Source organism: Sarcophilus harrisii, chromosome 3, assembly GCF_902635505.1.
Source record: "Sarcophilus harrisii chromosome 3, mSarHar1.11, whole genome shotgun sequence".
NCBI classification, from domain to species: Eukaryota; Metazoa; Chordata; class Mammalia; order Dasyuromorphia; family Dasyuridae; genus Sarcophilus; species Sarcophilus harrisii.
Window position 1 is genome coordinate 311,110,484 of NC_045428.1, and position 23,641 is coordinate 311,134,124.

General features: G+C 32.2%; 2 protein-coding genes across 10 annotated transcripts in view; one reads left to right on the forward strand and one right to left on the reverse strand.

Moving 5' to 3' along the window:
- ESYT3 (extended synaptotagmin 3) overlaps positions 1–5,009 on the forward strand; it is a 76,542-nt gene extending 71,533 nt beyond the window's left edge. Inside the window, exons 19-23 of the mRNA XM_031959800.1 lie at positions 399–494; positions 1,458–1,589; positions 2,287–2,392; positions 3,509–3,558; positions 4,935–5,009. Coding sequence (XP_031815660.1) covers positions 399–494; positions 1,458–1,589; positions 2,287–2,392; positions 3,509–3,558; positions 4,935–4,971 — 421 coding nt within the window. The 3' untranslated portion in view covers positions 4,972–5,009. The remainder of the gene's footprint in view (positions 1–398; positions 495–1,457; positions 1,590–2,286; positions 2,393–3,508; positions 3,559–4,934) is intronic.
- Positions 5,010–6,159: 1,150 nt separating this feature from the next.
- CEP70 (centrosomal protein 70) overlaps positions 6,160–23,641 on the reverse strand; it is a 35,947-nt gene continuing 18,465 nt past the window's right edge. For 8 of the 9 annotated variants that reach the window (XM_031959806.1, XM_031959802.1, XM_031959803.1 and 5 more), the window contains 10 exons: positions 23,182–23,272; positions 23,006–23,094; positions 22,366–22,440; positions 20,223–20,334; positions 16,798–16,968; positions 14,662–14,811; positions 14,320–14,485; positions 13,580–13,694; positions 12,383–12,462; positions 6,160–11,314 (listed from right to left, as the gene is read on the reverse strand). In XM_031959806.1, the coding sequence (XP_031815666.1) occupies positions 11,253–11,314; positions 12,383–12,462; positions 13,580–13,694; positions 14,320–14,485; positions 14,662–14,811; positions 16,798–16,968; positions 20,223–20,334; positions 22,366–22,440; positions 23,006–23,094; positions 23,182–23,272 (1,111 nt within the window). In that variant the 3' untranslated portion in view covers positions 6,160–11,252. The remainder of the gene's footprint in view (positions 11,315–12,382; positions 12,463–13,579; positions 13,695–14,319; positions 14,486–14,661; positions 14,812–16,797; positions 16,969–20,222; positions 20,335–22,365; positions 22,441–23,005; positions 23,095–23,181; positions 23,273–23,641) is intronic. The other variant, XM_031959807.1, reaches the window with a different exon arrangement.

Consider the following 23,641-nt stretch of genomic DNA (forward strand, 5'->3'; position numbering starts at 1 on the left):
CAGATTTTTAAAAAAGGTTGTGTGTGACCTAAACGTTTGTAAATTAATTTATGTCATATTTGCCGAGCATTTTGAATTGTTTCTTCTGGGTATTCTTCAAATGGCAGTGGCTCATAAGCCTTTTAAATTTTCTTTTCACCTTTATTATCTCATTTTTAACCATTTAAGTTCACTATGAATTTATCTTTAAAGAAATCCTCTGTGAATCCTCTTGTAAAGCTGAGTCATTTTGTAAATGTACATATGTAATAAGTAGATAAATGAGGGGGTATTTGTCTGTTCATCTTTTTTTACCCAGTTCATTTTCTTAAGAGTCTAGCACAATAATATCATGTGTCTTGGGAAGGTCTCCATTGTTTAATAAAAGGCAGAGAAATGAAAAATCTTTGTTTTTGCAGTACTGATGAGAACTGCCAACCACTTGGAGAGATTCAGCTCACTATCCGCTACATGTCCCTTCGACATAACCTTGTGGTTCTCATTAATGGCTGCAGGTAAAATATTTCTACTATGGGGATTTCTTATCTCTTCCTTGAGAATCAGATCATTGGAGATCACTTTAGGGAAGGTGGCTTGGAGGAGAGAAAGATAAACTAAGAAATACTCATATACACAGTCTACAAAACAAATGCTCTATGAAGGGATTACAGGAACACAGTTATCTAATCTAACCAACTAATCAAGCCTTTTCATTTTACAGATGAAAAAACTGAGGTTCAGAGACGTTAGATCCCATACTTATACTAATATAAGCATCCAAGGTGAAATTTGAACCATTTTTTCTGACCGGTTGGTTTGTTTGAACTGTCCTATGTTTCCTCTATAATAATGAGTGGACAGATAGATGTTAAATGCCTGCAAAATGCAATTTACCATGTTCAAAAATATCCTACTTAGTAGATTCTTTCCACTGGTGCCTATGGAACCCATGGCCAGGATTTCTGATCCCCAGGTTTTAATCAAATATAACTCCAATAAGAATTGTTGGGTCAGCTGGTAAGAAACAGCCTTTGTTCCCAAATGGAAAAATCTCACTTCCCATGGACCAAAAATGTTTTAGCTCCACCAAATACAAATACACCTTTTGGAAAAACCATTGTTATGTTTCTTGCCTACTTACTTTAATTATATTAAACCCTATAGAAATGGGAGTTACATTAAAAGGCATACAAACAGCAAAATATACTGTTAAGTTTAGAGTAAGAGAAGCTAAGTTCAAAACCCCACCTTGGTTATTTGTTCTCTGTATGACCTTGAACAAATCACATAATTAATGTAAACCTCAGTTTCATCTATAAAATGGGGGAAAGGAGAATCCTTTCCAGCTCTCAGTCTATATGCATATGATGTCTCCCCATAAACCAATAAATCTAATGTTGAAGAAATAGTTATTGACTTAATATATTTCTATTTTGTGTTTATTACTAATGGGCTCAATTACTTTGAAATTGAACTAGGAATTTGAGACCCTGTTGTAGCAGTGGAGTTGATCCTTATGTCCGAATATACTTGTTGCCTGAAAGGAAGTGGACAAGTCGGAAGAAGACATCAGTAAAGCGGAAAACCCTAAATCCCCAGTATGATGAAAAGTAAGTAGGTTAGCTGAGTTGCAGAGAATTCTTTGAGAGATTTATACAACTAAAGAAAGTGGCTAATATTTGAAGCCTTCTGTGGATTGTTGTTCGGTCATTTTTAGTCATGTCTTACTCTTCATCACCCCATTTGGGCTTTTCTTGGCAAAGATACCAGAGTGCCTTGCCATTTCCATCTCCAACTCATTTTATAGATGAGGAAACTGAGGTACCAGAGTTAAGTGACTTGTTCAGTCACCCAGCTAGTGTCTGTTATATCTGAACTCAGGAAAAGGAGTCTTACTGACTCCTGGCCCAGTACTCTACTTTGCCACTTAGCTGCTCATTCTCGGCATAATTCCCTATTGTTTCACCTACCCAAGAGTTAAAATCTTCTTCCAGTAGCTTTGCCAAGAAAACCTCAAATGGGGTCACAGTTGGACACAACTGAAAACAACTGAACACATTATTCTAGCTCTAAATCTATGGTATGTGGTAGTCAAAAAAGTGGATTCAAATCCTGTCTCTGACACATTTTGGTTGTGTGATCTTGGCCAAATCACTTAATTTCCATGTGTGTCAAGCAATTTCCTAGTATTTATCTGCTAAGTGAGAGTTTGGGACATAATTTGTAGATCTGCAACACATGAAAAAAATTGATTTCTATTTTCTTTGAGGGTTTACCTGCTGACTCGATTATTTTATATTCTTAAAGATTTGAATTTTGTGTCCCTATGGAAGAAGTGAAGAAAAGAGCACTGGATATTGCAGTTAAAAATCACAGGCCATTTGGTTCACACAAAAGAAAAGAACTGGGCAAAGTAAGTATGTGAAAACTCAATAGGATTTAGAACTGAAAGGGTATTTAGAGATCTCATTTTACAGAGGAATCAACATGTATTAAAGAATATTTAGAATTTAGTTGTTTACCTATAACTATAGTTGCAATCTACTACTTAAGTCTCATCAAGGCATAAGACAGTTTGGCTATTCCGCTTATTAGCCATTTCAGATTTTATCTTTGCCCACTGGACATTCTCCAGTCATAAAGCCAACCATACATGATTTTTCTGGTGGCCTCTTCCTAATGACAATTCTTTGGAACTAGTCCACTCCCTCTACTATATATTTTTTCCCTACTATTTCTTGAGAAGACTCCGCTGTAAGCTCAAAGGGTCCATACTAAAGAAAGGAAACACACACACACACACACACACACACACACACACACAAAGCAAAGGCAGCATAATCCCCTACTAAAAGCCCAATTAGTTGAATCACTACTCCAGGTGTCAACCAGAACGTTTCATCCAAGATGACTCCTAACCAGAAGGTATTTCTTTTTTAACTGTGGCACCCAACATCATCAATGATTCTGCTTTAGCAGTTAATCAGGAAGCTCAGCAAATGAATCACACATGACCCAAAGTTAATTCTGAGAGTTCAGTGGTCTGCAGAAGTGATGAGAAAGAGAAGGGGACCTAATATAATTATAATGGGACTTTATCCACAGTACAGGTTAGAAACATTAATATTGAGGGAACACCATGGAGAGGAATGAATAATAATTTTATAAGTTACTTATGTTTTTCCATATTTTCCATAACTATACCCAAATGAAGCAAAGGAATACTTTATAAATATAGACTGCTGAACTGCCTTTGCTCCCATCATCAGCATTTTTCCTGTGGTTAGACTGAAGTTACTGGTCTCCTGGCTAACATTTTTAAATTGAAAGTACAAAAAGGTTAACAATCACACCTACAACCTGCAAAGTTGCATTTTTATAACTACAATATTTTAATTTAAAAGTTTCATTCAACCAATCTAAATTACTTAATGAATACCTACCAATATTTACTGAATACCTCCTCTCATTAAGTATTATTTTGTTGTCTAAGTAATTGATACTCATAATGTGATTGCTATCCTTACAGGTATTGATTGACTTATCAAAGAAAGATCTAATCAAGGGTTTTACACAATGGTGAGTATATTTTTTCATTTGATCATGAATGTTAATTTCTGTAATTATGTAATCAAATTTTTTAAAAATTGGCTGGTGCTGGTTTGTAAGATAACTTGATATTGGTGTAGCTTAAATTTTAAGGACTTCCATAGGATATAGTAATATTTAATCTTTTCAATCTCATAATATTGAATGGGCAAGTTTTATGGCTCAATTTTACTGAAAGTTGAGTTGCTAGAAAGTTGTTAAAGGTCTTTCATAACCCCTAGTACCTTTCACTCTATGAAGAAGTTAGACTTTAGAGGTCTCTTTCACCAGAGAAAAATACTACTATGCTTCTGACCATTTAGCACTCATACTGGGCCACCCTTTTTGCTTCTCCCTTACAAAGCGCAGAGATTTTCAGCCTAGGATTCACAGAAGTTTCTCCAGTTTTTGTTTTTAAATTATTTGTATTTAAGGAAGTGCTTTTTTTTTTCTTTGGGGAATGGAAGGGAGGAAGGGTGGTTTAATTATGAGAGGGAAGATAGTAGTAGTGATACCAAAAAGAGAAAAGAACATCAGTGAAACATTTAAAAAGATAAAGTTCAAAAGGGGACAGAGACAAGTCAGGGCAGTGCTAAAATTATGTTAAACTGATAATTGTTCAAAAATGAAGCATATATATAATCCATATGAATCATATATATATACATATATAATCCATTTTTTCTGTTCTCTATAGAAAGAAATGTTGACATTTGTCATGTTAATTTTACAGTAAAAAGGAAAAACTAAAGAAATAATCTTGTCTTCCATTTCTTTTCACTGTTCGTTTTTTCTATTCTTTCAGTTCTCATTTTTATCAGAGTTGCTTTTATATATATATATATATATAATCAATTGTGTCCAACTCTTCATGATGCCATTTGGAGTTTTCTTTGCCATTTCCATCTCCAGATCATTTCACAGATGAGGAAACTGAAGCAAATAGGGTTAAGTGGCTTGCCAGTAAGTGCCTGAGGCTAGATTTGAATTCAGGTCCTCCTGATTCCAGGTTCAGCACTCTATCCACTGTGATTAGATATTGATATTATCTAATAGTTTCTCTTTTATAAGGAATCCTTAAATTCCTAACTTTGAATCCTGGCTTTTCTCACTTATTACCCATGTTGTCACTTGGGCAAGCATTTAACATCTCTGAGATCATGTCCTCTGTAAAATGACATTGGTTTAGATCTAAGCTCTGTCCCATTCTAACTCTATGATGTTATGAACTGCACTCTTCACCCTATTCAACCAACTTGTAAATAGATAGGATTGATTACAAGGTCCCAAACTATTACAGCATTTTAAAAAATCAAATATAGGTTCATTGTCAAGTTTATAACTCCTTAATTTGTCCTTCTTTGTAGGTACGAACTAACAGCAAATGGCCAACCAAGAAGATGATATAGAATGTTCAGATTACTACTTACCAAAGAACAAGCATGCTTTCCTTTATATTAAAATGTATATATGTATATTCTATATTTAATAACTAAGAATATGTGGGAAATGCATACATTCTGGTATGAAATTTATACTTTTTTCAGTGTCTGATTAACATTTACAAAAGAAAAAAATCTATGAAAAATTGAAATTTCCTGAGGCCAGATTTAATGTTTAAATCCTGTACTAAGGAAAGTGGGGTACTGTAAATATTAAGTTCTATATTCACAAAGTGGATTTTTTCCAATTTTTAGGTAATTATAAGTAGTCCCTGGCTTGCAAATATATACAAAGGAATAAGTATGATTGAGTTGAGGTAGGGAGCTTCTGAATTTCCCTTTCCTTGAAGGGACAATCATTTCCTTGAATTTGGAACACTAAAACAGCTCATCTTATCCTGAGCAAATGTAGCAATTAGCAAAGTGATCAAAGTGCCAAATTCTAAATCCCCCTCAGCCCCATACAACAGTATAAGTATTCTTCCTCTCCTCTAGATTTTTTTTGGCTGAGGCAGTTGGGGTTAAGTGACTTACCCAAGGTCACATAGCCAGGAATTAAGTGTTTTGATTTGAACTCTGGTCGTCCTGACTTCAGGGTTGGTGCACCCTCTTAGATTTAAAAAAAAAAAATAAATGGTTACAGGTGATGCTCACAGAACTTAACTTCAGTACATTATCTTATTTTGGACCTTATGTTCTCATCCTTGCAAGTAGCTTATTAGAATAGTAAACTGAGGAGCATGACACCAGACTGTCCTCTTTATTTTTGCCATTCCCCAGTACACTGAACATAGCTCAATAAATCTGGGTTTTTTTAACTGAACCTTATGATATTGAACTGGATTGAATTAGATGAAATATCCTTTTTTGGACTGACCAGGGAGCCATTTATAATATTTCTAAGAGGAAATACACTCATTCAAAATTAAACTGTAAAATCAGGCTATTTATATTATATTAAGAATGGCAGTTATGGTGTAAAGTTATGCTGTAGGAACTTGGGGTCTGTTTCCCTTTCCAAAAGATTATTTTGGTCACCAAAGTAACCTTATGCTGCTTTAAAAACAAAATATGTAAATTATTTGTATATACAATAAGTGAGGTTTTTTTGCATTTTCTTTTTTTAAAGTCTTTGTAATTCATTATATTATATATATACATATATATACGTATATATATATATATATATAAATTATAAAACCTGGTTTCTGCCCCATTGCTTCCCCATTTGTTAGGATTATCACATTAAACACCACCATAAACTTCACTCCTTTAATCCCATAACCCAAAAGAAATCAAATCTACTTGATCTTTTTCTTATCACTATCCCCATTTCATTCAAGGTTCAATTATATCTACTGCTTCCTCATGGGTCTTTCCGCTTCCACCTTTGCTCCTTTCCCAATTCACCTTATAGATTAACTTTACTAAAACATCCCTTTCATCATGGCACCTCCCACTCTAAATCACCTGAATAATGGTTTCCCATTATATACAGCATATAAATTCTGGGGCCCTCCATATGCTAAAATCACTACATCTCTCATCCCACTCCCTTCTCACTATTATAAAATCTGAAATGCTTTCTTTCCTTCAACCATTCAGAACCTACATACTTTTCAAGGTCCAGGTTAACTATTATCCTTTCAGCAAAGTTTTCCTTGACAACTCCAATTCATCATGACCTCTTCTTTCAATTCCTACAATCCTTAACATCTTTCCATTCATTTGGCATCTATGTACTTATTTGACATCTCTTACACAGCTTAATTTTATTTGACATGTATTTATCTTGTCTGCTCAACCAGTGTAATTTCATTGAAGGCAAGGTTTATATACTTCTTATATTCCTCAATATGTAACAATACTGTATACCTCACAAATATGCAATAAAATTGTCATTTATATCCAAATTTTGTGTTGGTTTTGGATGGTAACAGTGCAGTAATATTTCCCCTCATTATGAAGTTTAGAAACTTTTAATAAGCCTATGGATGAGAGAGAGAGAGCAGCCACAGGAGAGCTAGTAAAGACCTGGAATGGATTCTGGACTCCTACATATATTAACTTGTGTGATTTCTGGCATTTAAATTCTTAAATAGCCTCAATTTCACCTATATAAAATCAAGATAATATTTGCCCTAATGACACAATCTAGCCTAGTGGTCAAGTTAGTCCCTTTCTAACATTTTACTAAGTAGGTATACTGAAGGACTTTCTCACTTTCTCCTGACATCAGGAAGAAAACAGTGGAGCATCCTACCCATCATTTGTCATTCTTCACTCTTTCCACATGACCAGGCCATCTCTATCACACCATGTCTTGATGACATGTTTTATTTCTGCTCTTCAGAGTTCCTCACTGGAGATATACTGCAGCCTGTCACACCCTCCCTCGTGATCATACTATATCCAATACAGATCTCTCTACATATAATAGGTCCAATCTGTCTACTTTCCTCATTTTGTTCCCCTCAGTGTTGTTTCTAACTGCTCCACAAACACTGAGATCCTGCTGTTAGAATCCAAATCTAAAAACTAAATGGCATTTCTTATATTGTTGATAAGAAAAATTTGTTTGAAAGGTTTTTGCAAGTCATTCCATGACTTGTAGTCTTTTGTTTGTAGTCTTTTCATTTTCATCCTTAAATGCCCTTGATTCTGCCTGGTTGAGTATCTTGCAAAGCATTCTTTAAACTAGTTTTACTATTTAAGCTATAAAGGAGCTTTTTACAAAAAATAAAACAATTTCAGTTACACAAAGTTAAAAAGCTTTTTTTACAAACAAAATTAATGCAACAAGGAAAAAGAAGCTGTTAACAAGAAAAAAAAAAGCTTTGTAGCAAATATCTGTAAGAGCCTGTTATATAAGATATGTATATAACAAATACATCATAAGGCCAAAAACCATTTCACAATGGATTGGATTGTGGCCAAAGAATATAAACCAATAGTCTCCAAAAAATTGGAAACTACAAATCACATAAGATTGTTTCAAATCACTAGTAAGAGAAATCAAATCAAAACTAGTCTGAATGTTTTAGTTCATATTCAGGAAATTGGCAAAGATGGAAAAAGCAAATATTGGAGAGATTATTGAAAAATGAACATGTTAAATTGCTGTTAGTGGAGCTGTGAATTGTTCCAAATCATTCTGGAAAATAATTTGCATGCTTTAAAGAAAAAAAGTAAAATTTCCTTATCTTTTGATCCAAAGGTCCTACTGCATATTCAACAAGTCAAGGAAAAAGGCCTCGTATATAACAAAATATTCACAGCAGCACTTTTTGTGGCAGCAATGAAAGCAAAGTAGATGCCTATGAATTGAGTAGGGAATACTAAATAAATTGTGGTACATGACTAAAATGGAATAGCACTGTTTCATAAAAATGATAAATATAAAAAATTCAGAGAAGCAGGAGATTTATATGATACAAGGATTTCTAAAATATTAACCATACTTAAATCTTCCTCAAATTTTTCTTGTCTTCTTAAACTGAAGAGTCAGAATAAAATCATTTTAAATAATGTTTAAAGACTGAAAATTACCTTAGTCAAAGAACTTCAGTATTTGCTGCTGAATTCATTTAAACCTAAATACCTTAAACATAGTGCTAGGTAATCATGAATTTTTAAATGCTATCAGTTAAGAGTTATAACGAACTAATAATATTGTTTGTTTTTCTTTTCTCTCAGTTTTTAAATACGGTCTTGATATGTTAACTGCATTAGTTACAAGCTGATTTTGAACTAGTGTAACTACAGTTTTAACTTTCATAGAACACAGGTACACACACACACACACACACACACACACACAATTAAGAACACATTCAATGATGGAAATCAGATATTATTTCTACCCTAAATTAATACACAACCCAACAAAAAATCAGCCCTACTTTATTCCCTTCCAGATAATCTCTATTGCCAAAGAGTGATGTCACAGTCAAATATCCTTAAGCCATGATGATGCACTTAATTGTGGTTGTTCAGTTGTTTCAGTCAACAGGTCCAATTATTCATGACCCCAACTGGAATGTTTTTGGCAAAGACACTGAAATGGTTTGCCATTTTCTTCTCCATCTCATTTTACGGATTAAGAACTGAGGCAAACAGGCTTAAGGGATTTGCTCAGGGTTAATTACTCAGCTAGTTAAGTGTCTGAGGCCAGTTTTGAACTCGGGAAGATGATCCTTTCTGATTCCAGGATCAATACTCTATCCACTACCCCAACAGATGAGCTAAAATAGTGTCATAAGTCTCCTGCTTCCCTTGCTCCCATCAATATTTTCCAAAATGACTTCTGATGTTGGAAGAACAGCACATTTGTGAACGAGAACATAAATCTTACACTTAACTGATAAATATTAGAAAAAAATTTTAGGGAATGAACACTGAGCTTTAACATTAATTAGATCCCTTTTAACCCAACATAAAAAGACCCCTAGACTGTCTGGGGACCTAGAGTCTAGTCTTAGTTGTCAAGATATGTGCTTTTAAATTTTATTTAAAGACAATCTATTGTAGTGGGTAGAGAGCTGGCTTTGGAGTCAGGAAGACCTGGATTCAAGTCTGATAACATATCTGCTTTGCAACTATGGGCAAGTCACTTAATTTCTCAGTGCTCTAAGCAACGTTCTTAAGACTAAATTGCAAAGATGATTTGCAATTTTCTACCTTGGTAGGAGGAGTTTCCTCATTCAAGAAGAGTTCTACAGCAATAAAATCAAGTACAATTCCTGTTCCTATCCCTAGCCTTAATTCACTATTGGAATTAATGTAGTGCTTTGTATTGTACTGGTGTTATTATTTTTAACAAATATAATTTCAAGGACAGAAAACAGTGATTCAATCTTTTAAAGTTTTATCTACAAAGATAAATTACACTACACTATTTCAAAATCTATCCTAAATACAAAGCTGTTATGAAGGTGTTTACCTGGTCTTTCTGTAAAAAACATTCTGGCTTGAGGTCAATTAAAAAACATTTCAGCTTATTACTAGAAGACCACAGAAAATAATATCTAAGCAAGACTGAAACAAGCATGATGCTTCATAATATTCAGCATAATGCTGCAATAAAAAAATCCTGTAGATTAGTTTTAGGTGACAATTAATCTATGTCTTGACTTGAATTCCAAAACTAAAGTTTCTTGATTTTTTTAAAAGTCTCTTCCAAAACCTGGGAGATTTTCAAGGCATTGTATTTGGAGATTCTTACAAGGTCATTTTATCTGATGAGTAGACACTCACATTTTACAGCTTGCCAAAGAAAATCACTTAACCTGAAAGTTGGAGACTAATTATAAGTACAATTACAAACAAGAGAAAACAAAACTCATCAGAACATATTTTTATAAATATGTTCTGACATACTTTATAAAATATTTATTTCCAGTCTCATGTTCTAAAAATATATATATTACAATTGAGCTCTTAAAAACACCCTTTCTTGAGGTAGTTATCATCCTATTTATTCACCTCTTTCATCCCATCATGGGGAAGAAAATTTTTAAAATGTTTTTTACCTATGATCCCTGACCTTTACCCTCCAATATGAAACTGTAATTGGTTCTGCCAACAATAGATTATCTAAATTCAATGTTTTGTCCTTGGCATGGCATATTCAAAAGATTAAATTCAAGAGACAGTTTGTCACTGATAGGGTTAAAGAAAAGAATTAGACAGCATTACACTTCTACCTTCTCCTAGCTTTTTTTGGAAAACTCTTTCCTTTTCTTTCCTCTCCTGAGATATGGAATTGTTTGCTCCTCAAATTTGCTAGAGAAGTGATGTCTTCAACAAGTGCAGTACTGCTTCCCTTAGGCCAAAGGTACTAAGAGTTCTAAATTTCAAATCTCAAAGGAAATCTTAAAAGGCAAATACCCCCATGCCAATACTTAACACATCATTATCCCCTATTTCTAAAACATAAGCAGCTTTCCATAAATGTTGTAAGCCAAGAACTGCTAAAGAAAAATTAGAACGCTCAGAGTCCAATTATTCAATCCCACAAATGATGCTGCATAAATCTGAGAGAATTGGTAAATATGGATTAAAAATATCCAACTAAAATAGACTAACTTTGCAAAGAGTGAAGATTGACCATGCTACCAGGGTTCATTCAGGATGGGAAAAAGAGGTGAATCATGCAAGTAAATATAACCCTTGTCAGACCAATCATAAAGGAACTATATTACAAATAAAATTTACATAGTAAAAAGGAAGGTTTCATTTTCTTCAGTTTGTAATTAGTTTTAATTTCTTTACTTCAGGAATAATGGCATCCAAGTTATTGACTTCTAAGTAAAAAAAAAAAAGAAAAAAAGAAAAAGGTTATCAACATTAAAAATACAATTAATAGAAGTATCATAACTATTAAGGCTCAATGTAAACTAATAAAATTGTAGCATTCTCGATGGTCTACTTTCATGTACTATGTTTAAGATCTTATACAACTGCAAAATAGCCAGTCAGAATTTGGAACATAACCTGTGGCCTTGGGATCCAGGGAACCTATAAGATCCAAAGAGTGACTTGGTCTAAGACCCTGATTGACCTGTTTAGCAGGGTGCTTTTTATCAATTGAACTATTTAGCCTCAATAAGGAAAATGTGATAGGCTCTTTCTGAAGCACTGGATGAGAAGCCTCTTCTGACAGGACACTGGGCATATAAACTGTCCTCTCTGAGCCACCAGCAAGAGTTAAGAGTTAAAGACATACTTCTAATGCAGACTCTATAATTGATGTGGTACTCAAAATATTGCTATTACTTTTTTTTTTTTTTAAATAATTATAACTTTTTCTTGACAGAACCCATGCCTGGGTAATTTTTTACAACAATATCCCTTGTACTCACTTATGTTCCGACTTTTCCCCTCCCTCCCTCCAGTCCTATACATGTTAAATATGTTACAATATATCCTAGATACAATAAAATATTGCTATTTCACAACAGAGATTTAAACAGCTGATAATTTTTAAAACATGATGCCTGTTCATATAATACAATCTAACATAGACCACAAGAGATTTCTTCACACTTAATAAGAAACAACAAAATAGCTAAAATTTCCTGAAAGCATAGTTCCTTTTAAAGATATCATCAGAGAAGAAATAGTAAAGACATAATGAAAAAATACACTTAATTCACCATTCCTTGTGGAAGTCCCCAGCCCCTTTTTCATAGAGATCTATACTGTTCTACAGAATAACCTAAAGGAACATGGATTTCAATCTATACACATGTTGCCAATGGACTAGGAGAGGTGAAGTTTTGAAAAATGACTGTGGAGGGCAATAAACAATGACCATGAGACATTACTAGTCCATAAATGTTATCCTCACCAGGTTTAATGCACAATCTTACCTAAAATCTGAAGGAGATCCTGCATAAAAGCCTGAAAAGCTGGGAAAAATTCATCATATTCTTCTAATTTATTGATAATGCTAGAAGGAAAAATTACAGTTAATTAAAACTTAGGATGACTGGATTTGATAAAGTACATAAGGAATTTTTAAAACAGGAAAAGAAAAAGAAATCCTAAATGATCATCTATTAATTTAAATATAAATTCAACTTTTATTTACTGTAGCCATTCTTATGTCTAGATCCTGCTCTATGTGGCATTTTTCTAAATCAAAATGCTTGTATTATCAGGTTGGCAACAGGTTACAAAACTAAATTTATTTATATTCCGAAATAGAAAACTTCTATTTATCCATGTCCTATAATTTTCCTTTTTCTCTACTGAGATTTAAAGTAATTTTTTTTAATATGCTTTAAGAATTTTATAAAAATAAGTTCCACTTGTATTTTAGCATCCTAGCATAAGTATGGTATGCAAATATTACTAATCAGTAAAAAGAACACAAAGGATAAAATAATAAGAATGGGATTTGGGGGAGTCTAATGATTAAAAATTTCAGTTAGTGCAAGAGATCTTTTAAGTGTCATTTATAGTGACAGCAGTTGCAACATTAAAAAGGAAAATGGGAAAATAGCTACAAAATGTCAGTGTTAAAATACTTTTTAATAATATGTTCTAGTCATTAGTCATCAATAACTTAGTTAATAATTATTTGTTATAGGTTCTGAAATAACTGGAACTAGACAGTTTGCAATAGTTTTTACTAGAAATAGGTTAAAAACAACCACCATGAAAGGCAATTTTCACCTACTCTACACAAAAAAACAGGCTCCTGAAACCAACATCTAGTTTATAAATGCTTTGCATTCTCCTGATTTTTAAGGATATGAGTTTCTTAGGTTTTCAAATGGACCTCTTTAAAATAAGGGATTCCAAGAACTGATGAGCTCTTAAATGCAAATTGAAGCATAGTTTTTTTTTCCACTTTACTTTTCTTTTGGATTTTTTGTGTTTTCTTTTGCAATATGGCTAATATGGAAATATGTTTTACATGACTTCACATGTATAGCTAATAGACTGCTTATCTTCCAAGAAAATAGGGCATTCCAAATAAGGAATACATGTGTTTAGAGAATTTAAAAATTCCCTCTCAAAGCAGTTTTACTGCTATTTTAGTGAACATTTAAAATAAATACCTTTGGATGTCCTGGGTCCCCAAGATTTGTTGAACATGTTTGCCCACATCTTCATTAATTATTTCATACAATTTTCCAACTGTATTCACAAGGACACTTAGTGACGATGAATTATCTAGAAAGAGGACCAAATGGAACTATTGTTTTTGAAAAGGATTTTCCAAACTACAGTATATAACAATTTACCTTCCATGTGGTACAATGGCTAAGGTATTAAGCTAGGAAACAAGAAGATCTGTTATTCTTATCTGACTTCAGATACTTATTAGCTGTGAGACCCTGGGAAAATCACTTAAAAGTCTGTTTATGTCAGTTTCTTTGTCTATAAAATGGGGATAATAATAGCACCTTACCTCCTAGGGTTGTTAAATGAGATGATAATTGCTTAGCACAGTACTAGCACATAGTAAATGTCTTATAAATGTTAGTGATTATTTTATGTTATTATTATTATTTTCACTGCCATTTTCTTTTCCATACCACCAGCTTACCTACTTCTTGTCACTGTTCTATCATTAATTCCTAAATGGGACAAAATTAATGCCAAAGGGTCATAGAATTTGAAGCTGAAAGGGGACCTAAAGGTTAGCTAGTTCAATCCCTTCCCCCGAGGACCTAGGAATTAAGTAATTTGACGAAGTACAATACAAGGTATTAAGCATTACCCTCCAACTCTTCTAACTACAAATGCAGGGTTCTTTGTACTAAAACATACTATTATTATAAGTAAATATCCTCACCTAGTTCTAGAATCTCATAGATATTTCTCATAGCATTATTCATTTCTCCAAGCCTGGTGTAAACTTCATTCATTCGAGGATAGATTCCAGACACAGATGTTACATCAAATAGCTTTTGAAAGTGATTAACAATTGCTTGTAAAGTTTCAGGGCATGGCACATCATCCTGCCAAAAAATAAATAAATAAATAAAACAAAACAAAAACAAGAACTAAAAAACTCCAAGAAATATTTCATCTAAAATATGAATATAACATAAACCCAGCAAATGTTATACTAGGTAATGCTCATGATACGTTTTGATATAGTTATCTTGTGTTCTAAATATGTATTAATGGTTACCTTTTTCTTATGTTCAACTTCTTCCAAAATGGTATCAACAATAAATAGAAGATCTTCCACTTTAATGCCATCTTCACTCTTTTCATATTGTTTCATATTATGCCAAGGCAACAATACCTCAGATAGTTTTTCCAGGGATCTATACAAGTCCTTTACAATAGAAGAAACTACACAATATTATCTATTTGAAAAATGATTAGTATGCTTCCAAAAAACTTAATCCTAGATAATTAACAAGCCAAATTTCCACATGAATATACTGTACTTTGATTACAGACTATATTTAAAAAAAAAAAAAAAAAGAATGACAGTAGGGCTTTCAGAAACTCCAAATCACTCAGGGGTTAATGTTATTTTAAAATATAAATATATATATATGATTTCCTACTTTTACTAAAATAATACTCTTCAAGTGGATTGAAAATAACTGCATTCTTGCATATTATGTGTACAGAACTCAATCTTTGGCTTATCTTTATCTGTAAAGAACTCAATTATGAGCCTAGTAATGAATTCTGTAAGACCAGTTTAACAATTTAGAGAACCTCACCAATTAAAGATTGACCAAGGATGATTTAATTTTTTTAATTTAAGATTCATTAATTGATCTACTAAGCTATAAGGGAAGTATTGATCCTCATTAATGAAGTGTAGCAATATGATATATATATATATATATATATATATATATATATAGTAAGTACATATATGAAAAAATCTGGCTTTAAATAATTACAAAATTATAGTTCATTTTCTTTTTTCTTCACATCCTATGGTTTATAAAGTTCATAAAAAGCATACAATTAATACTCAATAGTTTACAACAAATCTTAGCCTGTAAAAGAACTAGTTAACAAGATAACCTATAGTTATTTGAATCGTGAAATACAATCTTCATTTATTGTATCTTTAGGCATAAAATTTAGAAGTGTAGGACTTGCTAATTACCCAAAATGATTAATAACCTAAAGACATTGTATTATTATTGATCAATGACCAAATATTTATTAAGCATCTACATACAATGGATACTATGAGTGATGCAAAAAAGACAGTTGCCACCTTCTCCAATTTTCCTTTACTCTTCCTGAGATCTTCAAGGTAAGACTGGATGGGCAATAGTTGGGCATAATGTAGGGGAATTCCTGATCAGGTATGATTTAAGACTAAATGGTGTCTGTGATTCTGCTAAATTCAAATTCAATTATTCTACAAACCTCACCTTTCAGAGACTTTATCCCTTTTATCTTCCTCACTTTTTAAGAAATAGAATAGCTGAAAGATAAGAGATTTAATGACTTGACTAAAATGGCTAGAACAACAGAGCTACTAATATAATGTACTACCTTGTGGATTGTGGATTCTCCGAAATTATAATGATGGCAATTCATTCAACAATTACAAATTGTGTGATAATGTATAAAACACTGTACTAGGCAGTAGGAAAAATACTAAGATTAAAAAAAACTCTTGCCCTAAAGGACCTTACAATCTATTCTTTCTCTTTATTATATTGAGAGAGGAGAGAAAAAAAAGAGAAGAGAGACTACAGCCAGCAATTTTATCCTTTAAACTTTTGTTAAAAATTTTTTTAAACTTAAACTTTTAAACTTAAAAAAAAACATACAACTTTATAGACATGAAGGGCATCTGAATTTCATATGGGAAGATGCATCAGAAATGGTGGGTTTTGATTAGAAGAAAATAAAGTAATTTGGAGAACAGAGAAGAAAATTTCAAAGTGTAATGAATGGCTGGGGCTAAAAGATAAGATAAATGGAGCAAAGGAATATATGGAAGACAAAGAAAAGATCTTTGGCCTTTGCATAGAAGGGAATACAATATTAATCAGGACAATCCAAGTCCTGAAAGCCTTCAATCTTTGCAGAGTTTCATCAAGCAGGATGGCATGTGTACAGAGTAAATAATAAAGGAGCTAATAAGGCTAGCATTAAGGAAGGCATAAACTAGTTAAAAAGAATAGATGACAGAAATGTTAAAGATAAAAGATTAGGATCTGAGGTTTTCAGCTTTATAAAAAATGCAGTAAATTAAGTGTTTCTCTTATTGAAATCTCTCTATCAAAACTCAGCAGCTCTGATTTTCAAAGGTTGAAAAGAACACATACTTCCTTACCGTTAGAGATCTTAGCTGGTCCCTCCACATTTCTATTGTGGGAAGAAGATGCTCAAATTCACATTCTTGACTTTTAGCTTTATTATAAGTCTGAAAGCATCCCTTGCTCTGTTTGTATATTACTATTGGAGCTCTTGGATTACTTATAATTGAGTCGATACTGGTCAAGACCTTCAAAGCAATAGTAAGAGAATATAGTCAAGGAATTTAGGAAATTTTTATTCATGTTATTAAAAATGTAAAAAGTTCAGTTACTCAATGTGTCTTTTTCATAGTTACTATAAAATTTCATAGTTACCATAAAATATAAGTATATCTTAATAAAATCACCACTTATAAGCCTTTTGTTTTTATTTTCTCAACAATAAGAACAAAAGTGAGAATAATAAACAAGGATACTCTTCACAGAACCTAAAAGTAAACAGAATTTGAAATTATTTATGATTTGCTATATCATGTTTAAAAAGGTTTTATAAATTTAGTAACACTCAAAGGATACAAAAAAATGACAAAAAAATAATAAAAGATCAAACTCATGATTTTACATTTAAGTTGTGTTTTGGGTTTTTTTGTCATTGTTTGATACAGTTATAGTCAAAGTTCATGTTCTTTCCCTGTTCACCTCATTTTGCATCCCACATAGCACTGAGTAAATGATTAGCTCAATTGGCCAAGTGCTCAATTAGCATAAGAAAAATATGGGAACTATGTTTGAGGCTTCCAGCTTTTGAAAGGCAGCATGTAGTAGTAACTCAGAAGACCAGATTAGAGTCTTACTGACATATACTTGCTGTGCAACTGACTCATCTCAATATTCAAGGCAATTCTATAAGACTATAAGTTATAGAGATGTCAACCTGTATTAATAGAAGGAGTTTCCTTATTTTAGGAATTCCTTTTTGCCAATGAAAATCCCAAGTCCACATCCTAACCCTATATAAAATTTCCAAATTATTAAGAATTTTTGTACAAGAGTATTGTATCCCTTTTTTTTTTATCTGAAATTCTGATTCTATAGTTGTGAATCTCGTAGTAAAAAATACCCTCTTCCAATTTGAATGGCCTATGTATATAATCATACATGTATGTTATATAGTTATCTTATATCTACACAGAATAATCTACTCAGCCAATACCCAACTGTTGAGATATATAAAAAGATATATAATTTCAGTCTTAAGCCATTATGCTACAACAACTATGAATATTTTTGTTCAGATGTCTTTTTTCCCCATTATTATCAGACAGCCCCAACAGTAGAATTTCTGGGTCAAAAGTTATGATATTTTATTAATTTTATAATATGCAGTCAAATTACTTTCTAGAAAACTCTACTGTCTAGAAAAACATCTACTGTCCTGCCAACAATATAAGAGAATGTTTGCTTTTCCTTTGCCCTTGACAACACAATGAAATTCTTTAATTATTTTATCGGTTGGTTTGATTTGTAATTCTTCTAATACTGGGAAAACATAAACTGCTTTTTAACTGATTATCAACATGTATTCTCATATTCAAAAATCCTTTAACCACATCCTCATTAGTGAATAAATATTGCTCCTATTCCTTACAGAATCTGCACATCAGATTGTTTTACTCCAAATATTTTTTCCACAATATATTTCTTTGCTTTTTACTTTAAAGTCAATCCCATTTGTAATCCTGTAATTTTTTTATTCCAATGAAGCATCTATTTCATCTTTAATAATTTCTTTTTGAAAAACATCTATCTTCACCTCAACTGAAAAGAAATATGCTATTTTCCCTCAGGTTTTAAAAAAAGTATATATTTAGATCACTAATTCAAATGAAATCTGTTGTAAATAGACAGTTTAAGGTTCTGAGTTAAAACTTATTTTTTTCCTTCTACAATACATTTTTCCCTTCTTTTCACAGAATAATGATTCTTTTTCTCGGTGTTTTTGAGTTTTGGACTAATCAACTTTAATCTGTTAAGTGAGAGGCAAAGTAGTATATTATCAATCAGCTAGCTAACATTTATTAAACACCTACAATATGCCAAGTACTGTGCTTCTAGTTGGGGAACACAAAGAAAGACCAAAAAAGCCCAGTCTCTGTCCTCAAGAAATTCAGAGTCTCATAACAGAGACAATATGCAAATAACAATATACAAACAAGATATATGCAGGATAGAGCACATTAAGTCTCTGATGAAAGACACTAAAGTGAAGAACAGGAAGAGGCTTCTTTCAGGAAAGAAGAATTTTAGATGAGTCCTGAAGGAAGCCAGAGAAGTTAGGAGATAGAGTTTAGAGAAGAGAGCATGACAGATAGCATGACAGATAGCAAGTGAAAACTCTTAAGTTGGATAGTGGATAAAATCCTTGTCTAGAACCAAAACAAATAGTGCTCAAATCTGACATACGCTGACTTCATCCTAAGCAAGTCATTTAATCTCTCAGTGCTTCCAGGAATCTCTCTGAGGCTGGAAGTTGCAAGGAAGTGCCAACCTGTATTTGACAAAGGGAATTTACTACCTGATAGTTCCTTATACCAATGAAATCATAAGGATGGTCCAGTCTATTAAATACTATTGCTGTGTTTTCTCTTTTTTAATCCAGTCTCTATTTTTCTAATTTACAATGGTACAATTCATTTTAAAATCTTCATTTTATCCATTTTATTTTTCATGGGTCCTCCTGATATTCTTGGTGGCAGGAACCACATCTGTCTGGAAAAACATTTTTATGAAAATGTTCCCACTATGAAAGCAACTCACAAGCTCTAACAATCCATAAATCCATATTCATCCTCTTGCATAGCTAAGCATCCAGAGACTCTTACTTAAAATGAATTAATATAATTTAACAATGGAGTAGAAATTGTGGTAAAATCTGTTTGTGACCTGTTTTTTTATTAGTTATGATCCCTACCTTTGTGTTTATTTTAAGTATCATCTCTCAAATTATTTTCATATGCTTACTAAAAAGCCAGGTTTATGGTATGGTAGTAAAAATGACTTGCTTTAAAACTATCTATTCTTATCTGATTTGAAATATTAAGTATCTCTTTATAAAAGGTAAAATGGCTGTCCAGGATATAAAGATATATAAAATACTGTCCAAGTCTCAAAGGATTTAAGAATCAAATTTTTGTGTTCAGTCATTTAAGTCATATCCAATTCTTTTTGGCCCTGTAATTGACTATTGATTGATTTTAAACTTTTCTGTTAAACTGAATAAGAGAAGCTACTAAGACTAAATAAGATGTGAAAGATAAGCTTTCTTAATTTTGCAGCCTAAGATTAAACTATTAAAAGGAAAGGGATAAAGAGAGAAAATTTAGGAGTTCCTGTAAAGGAAAAACAGATACAGATATTTCACAAGCTCTAAGTTCAGATTGTTAATTATACAATTGTTATCAATTCATTGAAAACCCAAATGTATTTACTCCCTTGTTAGTACCTTGAAGTATTTCTGGTCAAGCAGGGCATGGCGCTGGCTTTCTATTTTGCTCATCTCAGAAACTCTGTTGTCTAAGCCCTCAGATTTGTCTTCCCCGAGGAGTTCCTGTAATCTTTATCATACCACCCCCCCAAAAAAAAACAAAAAAATCAGTATATATAAAACTATTCTAAAGGACAATTAGCTATAAAATACAAGATCTGTAGGAAATAAAATGATAATCAAATTAAATTTTTATTCATTTAGACTGACTTAAAATAAAATTTTGCACCCAAAATATGAGTCTCACCACCAGTCATGTCACTTTTAGACATTTCTTTAAATCAATAGATAGGTTGGACAACTTGATTTGGAATCACGAATCTTAAGAATTAGAAGGACAGGGAAGCTAGGTTGCACAGTGGATAAAGCACCAGCCTGAAGTCAGGAGGACCCGAGTTCAAATCTAACCTCAGACACTTAACACTTCCTGGCTGTGTGGGCAAATCACTTAACCCCAATTGCTTCAACAAAAAAAAAAAAAGAAAAAGAAAAAAAGAATTAGGACATTTGATAAGTCATCTACTTCAATCCCTTCCATCTAACACAGGAATAACCTCTACTAATCTCAAAAAAATGTTCATTGCAACTCTGCTTAAAAATTAAGTGACATGTCACTCCATTGTTGAAAGCTCTTAAAATTCATGTTCTTATTTTTATTGTTCTGAGCATATTTTTTCTTCTTAAAAAATTTAAGTTTTATTGCTGTCTTTAGTTTTTACATCAGTCATTTCCCAATATCCCCCCTTATACATATACACCAAATGAACCCTGTCTTATAACAAAGACAAACAGAAACATGGGACATTGGAACAATGTCTGATGATTTTTTTTTTTTGACATTTTGCATCCACTCTAACAGATAGAGGAAGATGTGTTTCCTCATCTGACTGTTCTATGGGATTGGTCAGTACAATTACTATGCTTCCTTTTTAACATATTTTCCATTTATATCACAAGAATATAAATTCTCCCAATTTTGCTTACTTGACTCTGTATCTATTCATACAAATATACCTATATTTCTCTGAATTCTTCATATTCATCACTTAGAATGTGATGATACAAAAAGTATTTGTAAAAAGAAAGGAATATTATTGTGCTCATTACTTAGAGCACAATAATATTCCTTTCTTTTTACAAAATTTTTTATTTTTTATTAAAGTTGTTTATTTTCAAAACATATGCATAGATAATTTTCAACATTCACCTTTGTAAAACTTTGTTTTCCATTTTTTTCCCCTTCCCTTTCTCCCATCCTTTCCCCTAGACAGCAAGTAATCCAATATGCTAAATATGGAGCACAATAATATTCCATCACATTTATAGACCATGATTTGTTCAACCTTTTCAATGTTAGGCACACATTCATTGCCAGTTTTTGACTATTACAAAAAGTGCCAAGCAATATTTTTTGATATTTAAAAGACTCAGAATATTTCTTTAATTTCTTAACTATTTTAGCAAGAATAATTAGAAATGTTTCCTGGGAATGGAATTTATGTTGGGCATTGGAGGAACTATATGCCAGGTAGCACTGGGGATACAAAGGCAAAAATAAAGTCCTGCCCTTAAGTAGGTCATGTACTGGGGAGACAACATGTAAGTAATTATGTATATACAGAATATATACAGAGTAGAGGGAGGGTAATCTCAGAAAAAAGGCACTACTAGGGGTTGGTAATGAAAAAAATCTTTTTGCAGAGGGTGGGATTTAAATCAACTACTAATGTAAACTAGAAAGCTAAGAGGTGGGTGGACATGTTGCAGGAGAATATTCCAGGCATGTGCTACAACCAGAATAAAGAGATAAGAGTTGGGAAACAGAATGTCATATTCAAGCAAGCATACTTAAAAAGAGAATATGGGTTTTTTTAAATAACTATAATTACCATTTCTGATACCACCAAATTTAACTAAAATAAATTCTGTGGCTAGTATAACCTCTATTTAATATCATTTGTAACCCATCTACTTATTTGATATCTAACCTAGTGTATCTAATAAGAAATTGTGTAGCTGCATTAAATAAATAGATAAATAATGCTAAGTAATAAAGCAAAACTAAAATAACAATAAATATATTTAAGTAAAATATAATTACTTTATATTTTTCTTAAGTGCTTTCTCCAGTTTCTTCACTTGTTGTTTATAAATTCTTAATTCATGTGATGAGGGCCTATTGAAAATAAATTGTTAAATACATTTAATTTTGCTAACTAAGATAACTTAAAAGATTGAGCCTAATATTTCCTAAATGCAACAGCTTAGATATTAATACAAATAATTTATAACAAAAATAAATTTACATTTATTCAAGATAGCATATCATGCTGATGTTCAGAAATGATCCAGAACAAAGATAAGAAGTCGTACCATGTAAATATTAGTAGCATCACAGCTGATGGGAATATATCTCAAATATCATCTTTCCAGTATCCATAATTCATCTCATTCATTTCCTCACATTTCCCACAATCAATCAATATGTAGTTATTAAACAACTATACCATGCCAGGCTCTGTGATAAGCACTAGAGATACAAGTACAAAGGTATACCTAATTTCTCTCTCTTTCTCCTCTTTGAATTCTGACTTCTTAAATTTGGATGTCTTTGTTCTTATTTTCCCTTCCCTAAATATGAACTCTTATTTCCCTGAGATACACCAGCAGGAACTAGGATTAAGATGACAGAAGAGGGAACATTCAAAGATTCCAAATTTGATCATTTACACTTTTCTCACCTGTTTTCTAAATCTTTGCGGAGATTCTGATTTTCACATGAAAGTTTATCATTCTTGGCTTTAATGTCTCTAAGTTGATTCTGGAATGACTATAATACATATCACAGAAACAATAAATCTGTAAATTATTACCTAACATTTAAAATAAATTTTCATTAGTCATGGAGTCCCCATACCATGAGAAGTTTTTTATAATGTGGTGTACCATCCAGATCTACAGAGTTTCCTTTTCCTCCTTCTTCAATATCTGTATCTTCTTTATAGTGCCTACAAAAGACATGCCTCTTCTGAAAATTCTTATGTAGCAAGATATAATTTAGCTAAAGAAAGCCAAACCAATTAAATAATAGTTACATATCTTAAATATAAATTAACATTAAATTTTCATAAAAAGTTATTTTCCAATTGCTTCTCTTTAGTAGTAAATTTACCTTCTAATGGAGAGTTGGTAGATAGTGAATTAAGAGGATGCAAAAAAATAACAAAGATAGAATTCTTCTTCTATCTGACCAATAGCATCCTCAAACTAAAGAGCTAAAGCTTGATCCACAAAAAAAAAAAAAATCAACTTAAATATCTGATAACATATTCTCATGTCTCAGGTCTCAAGATCCTTATAGCAATATTTTGTCAATT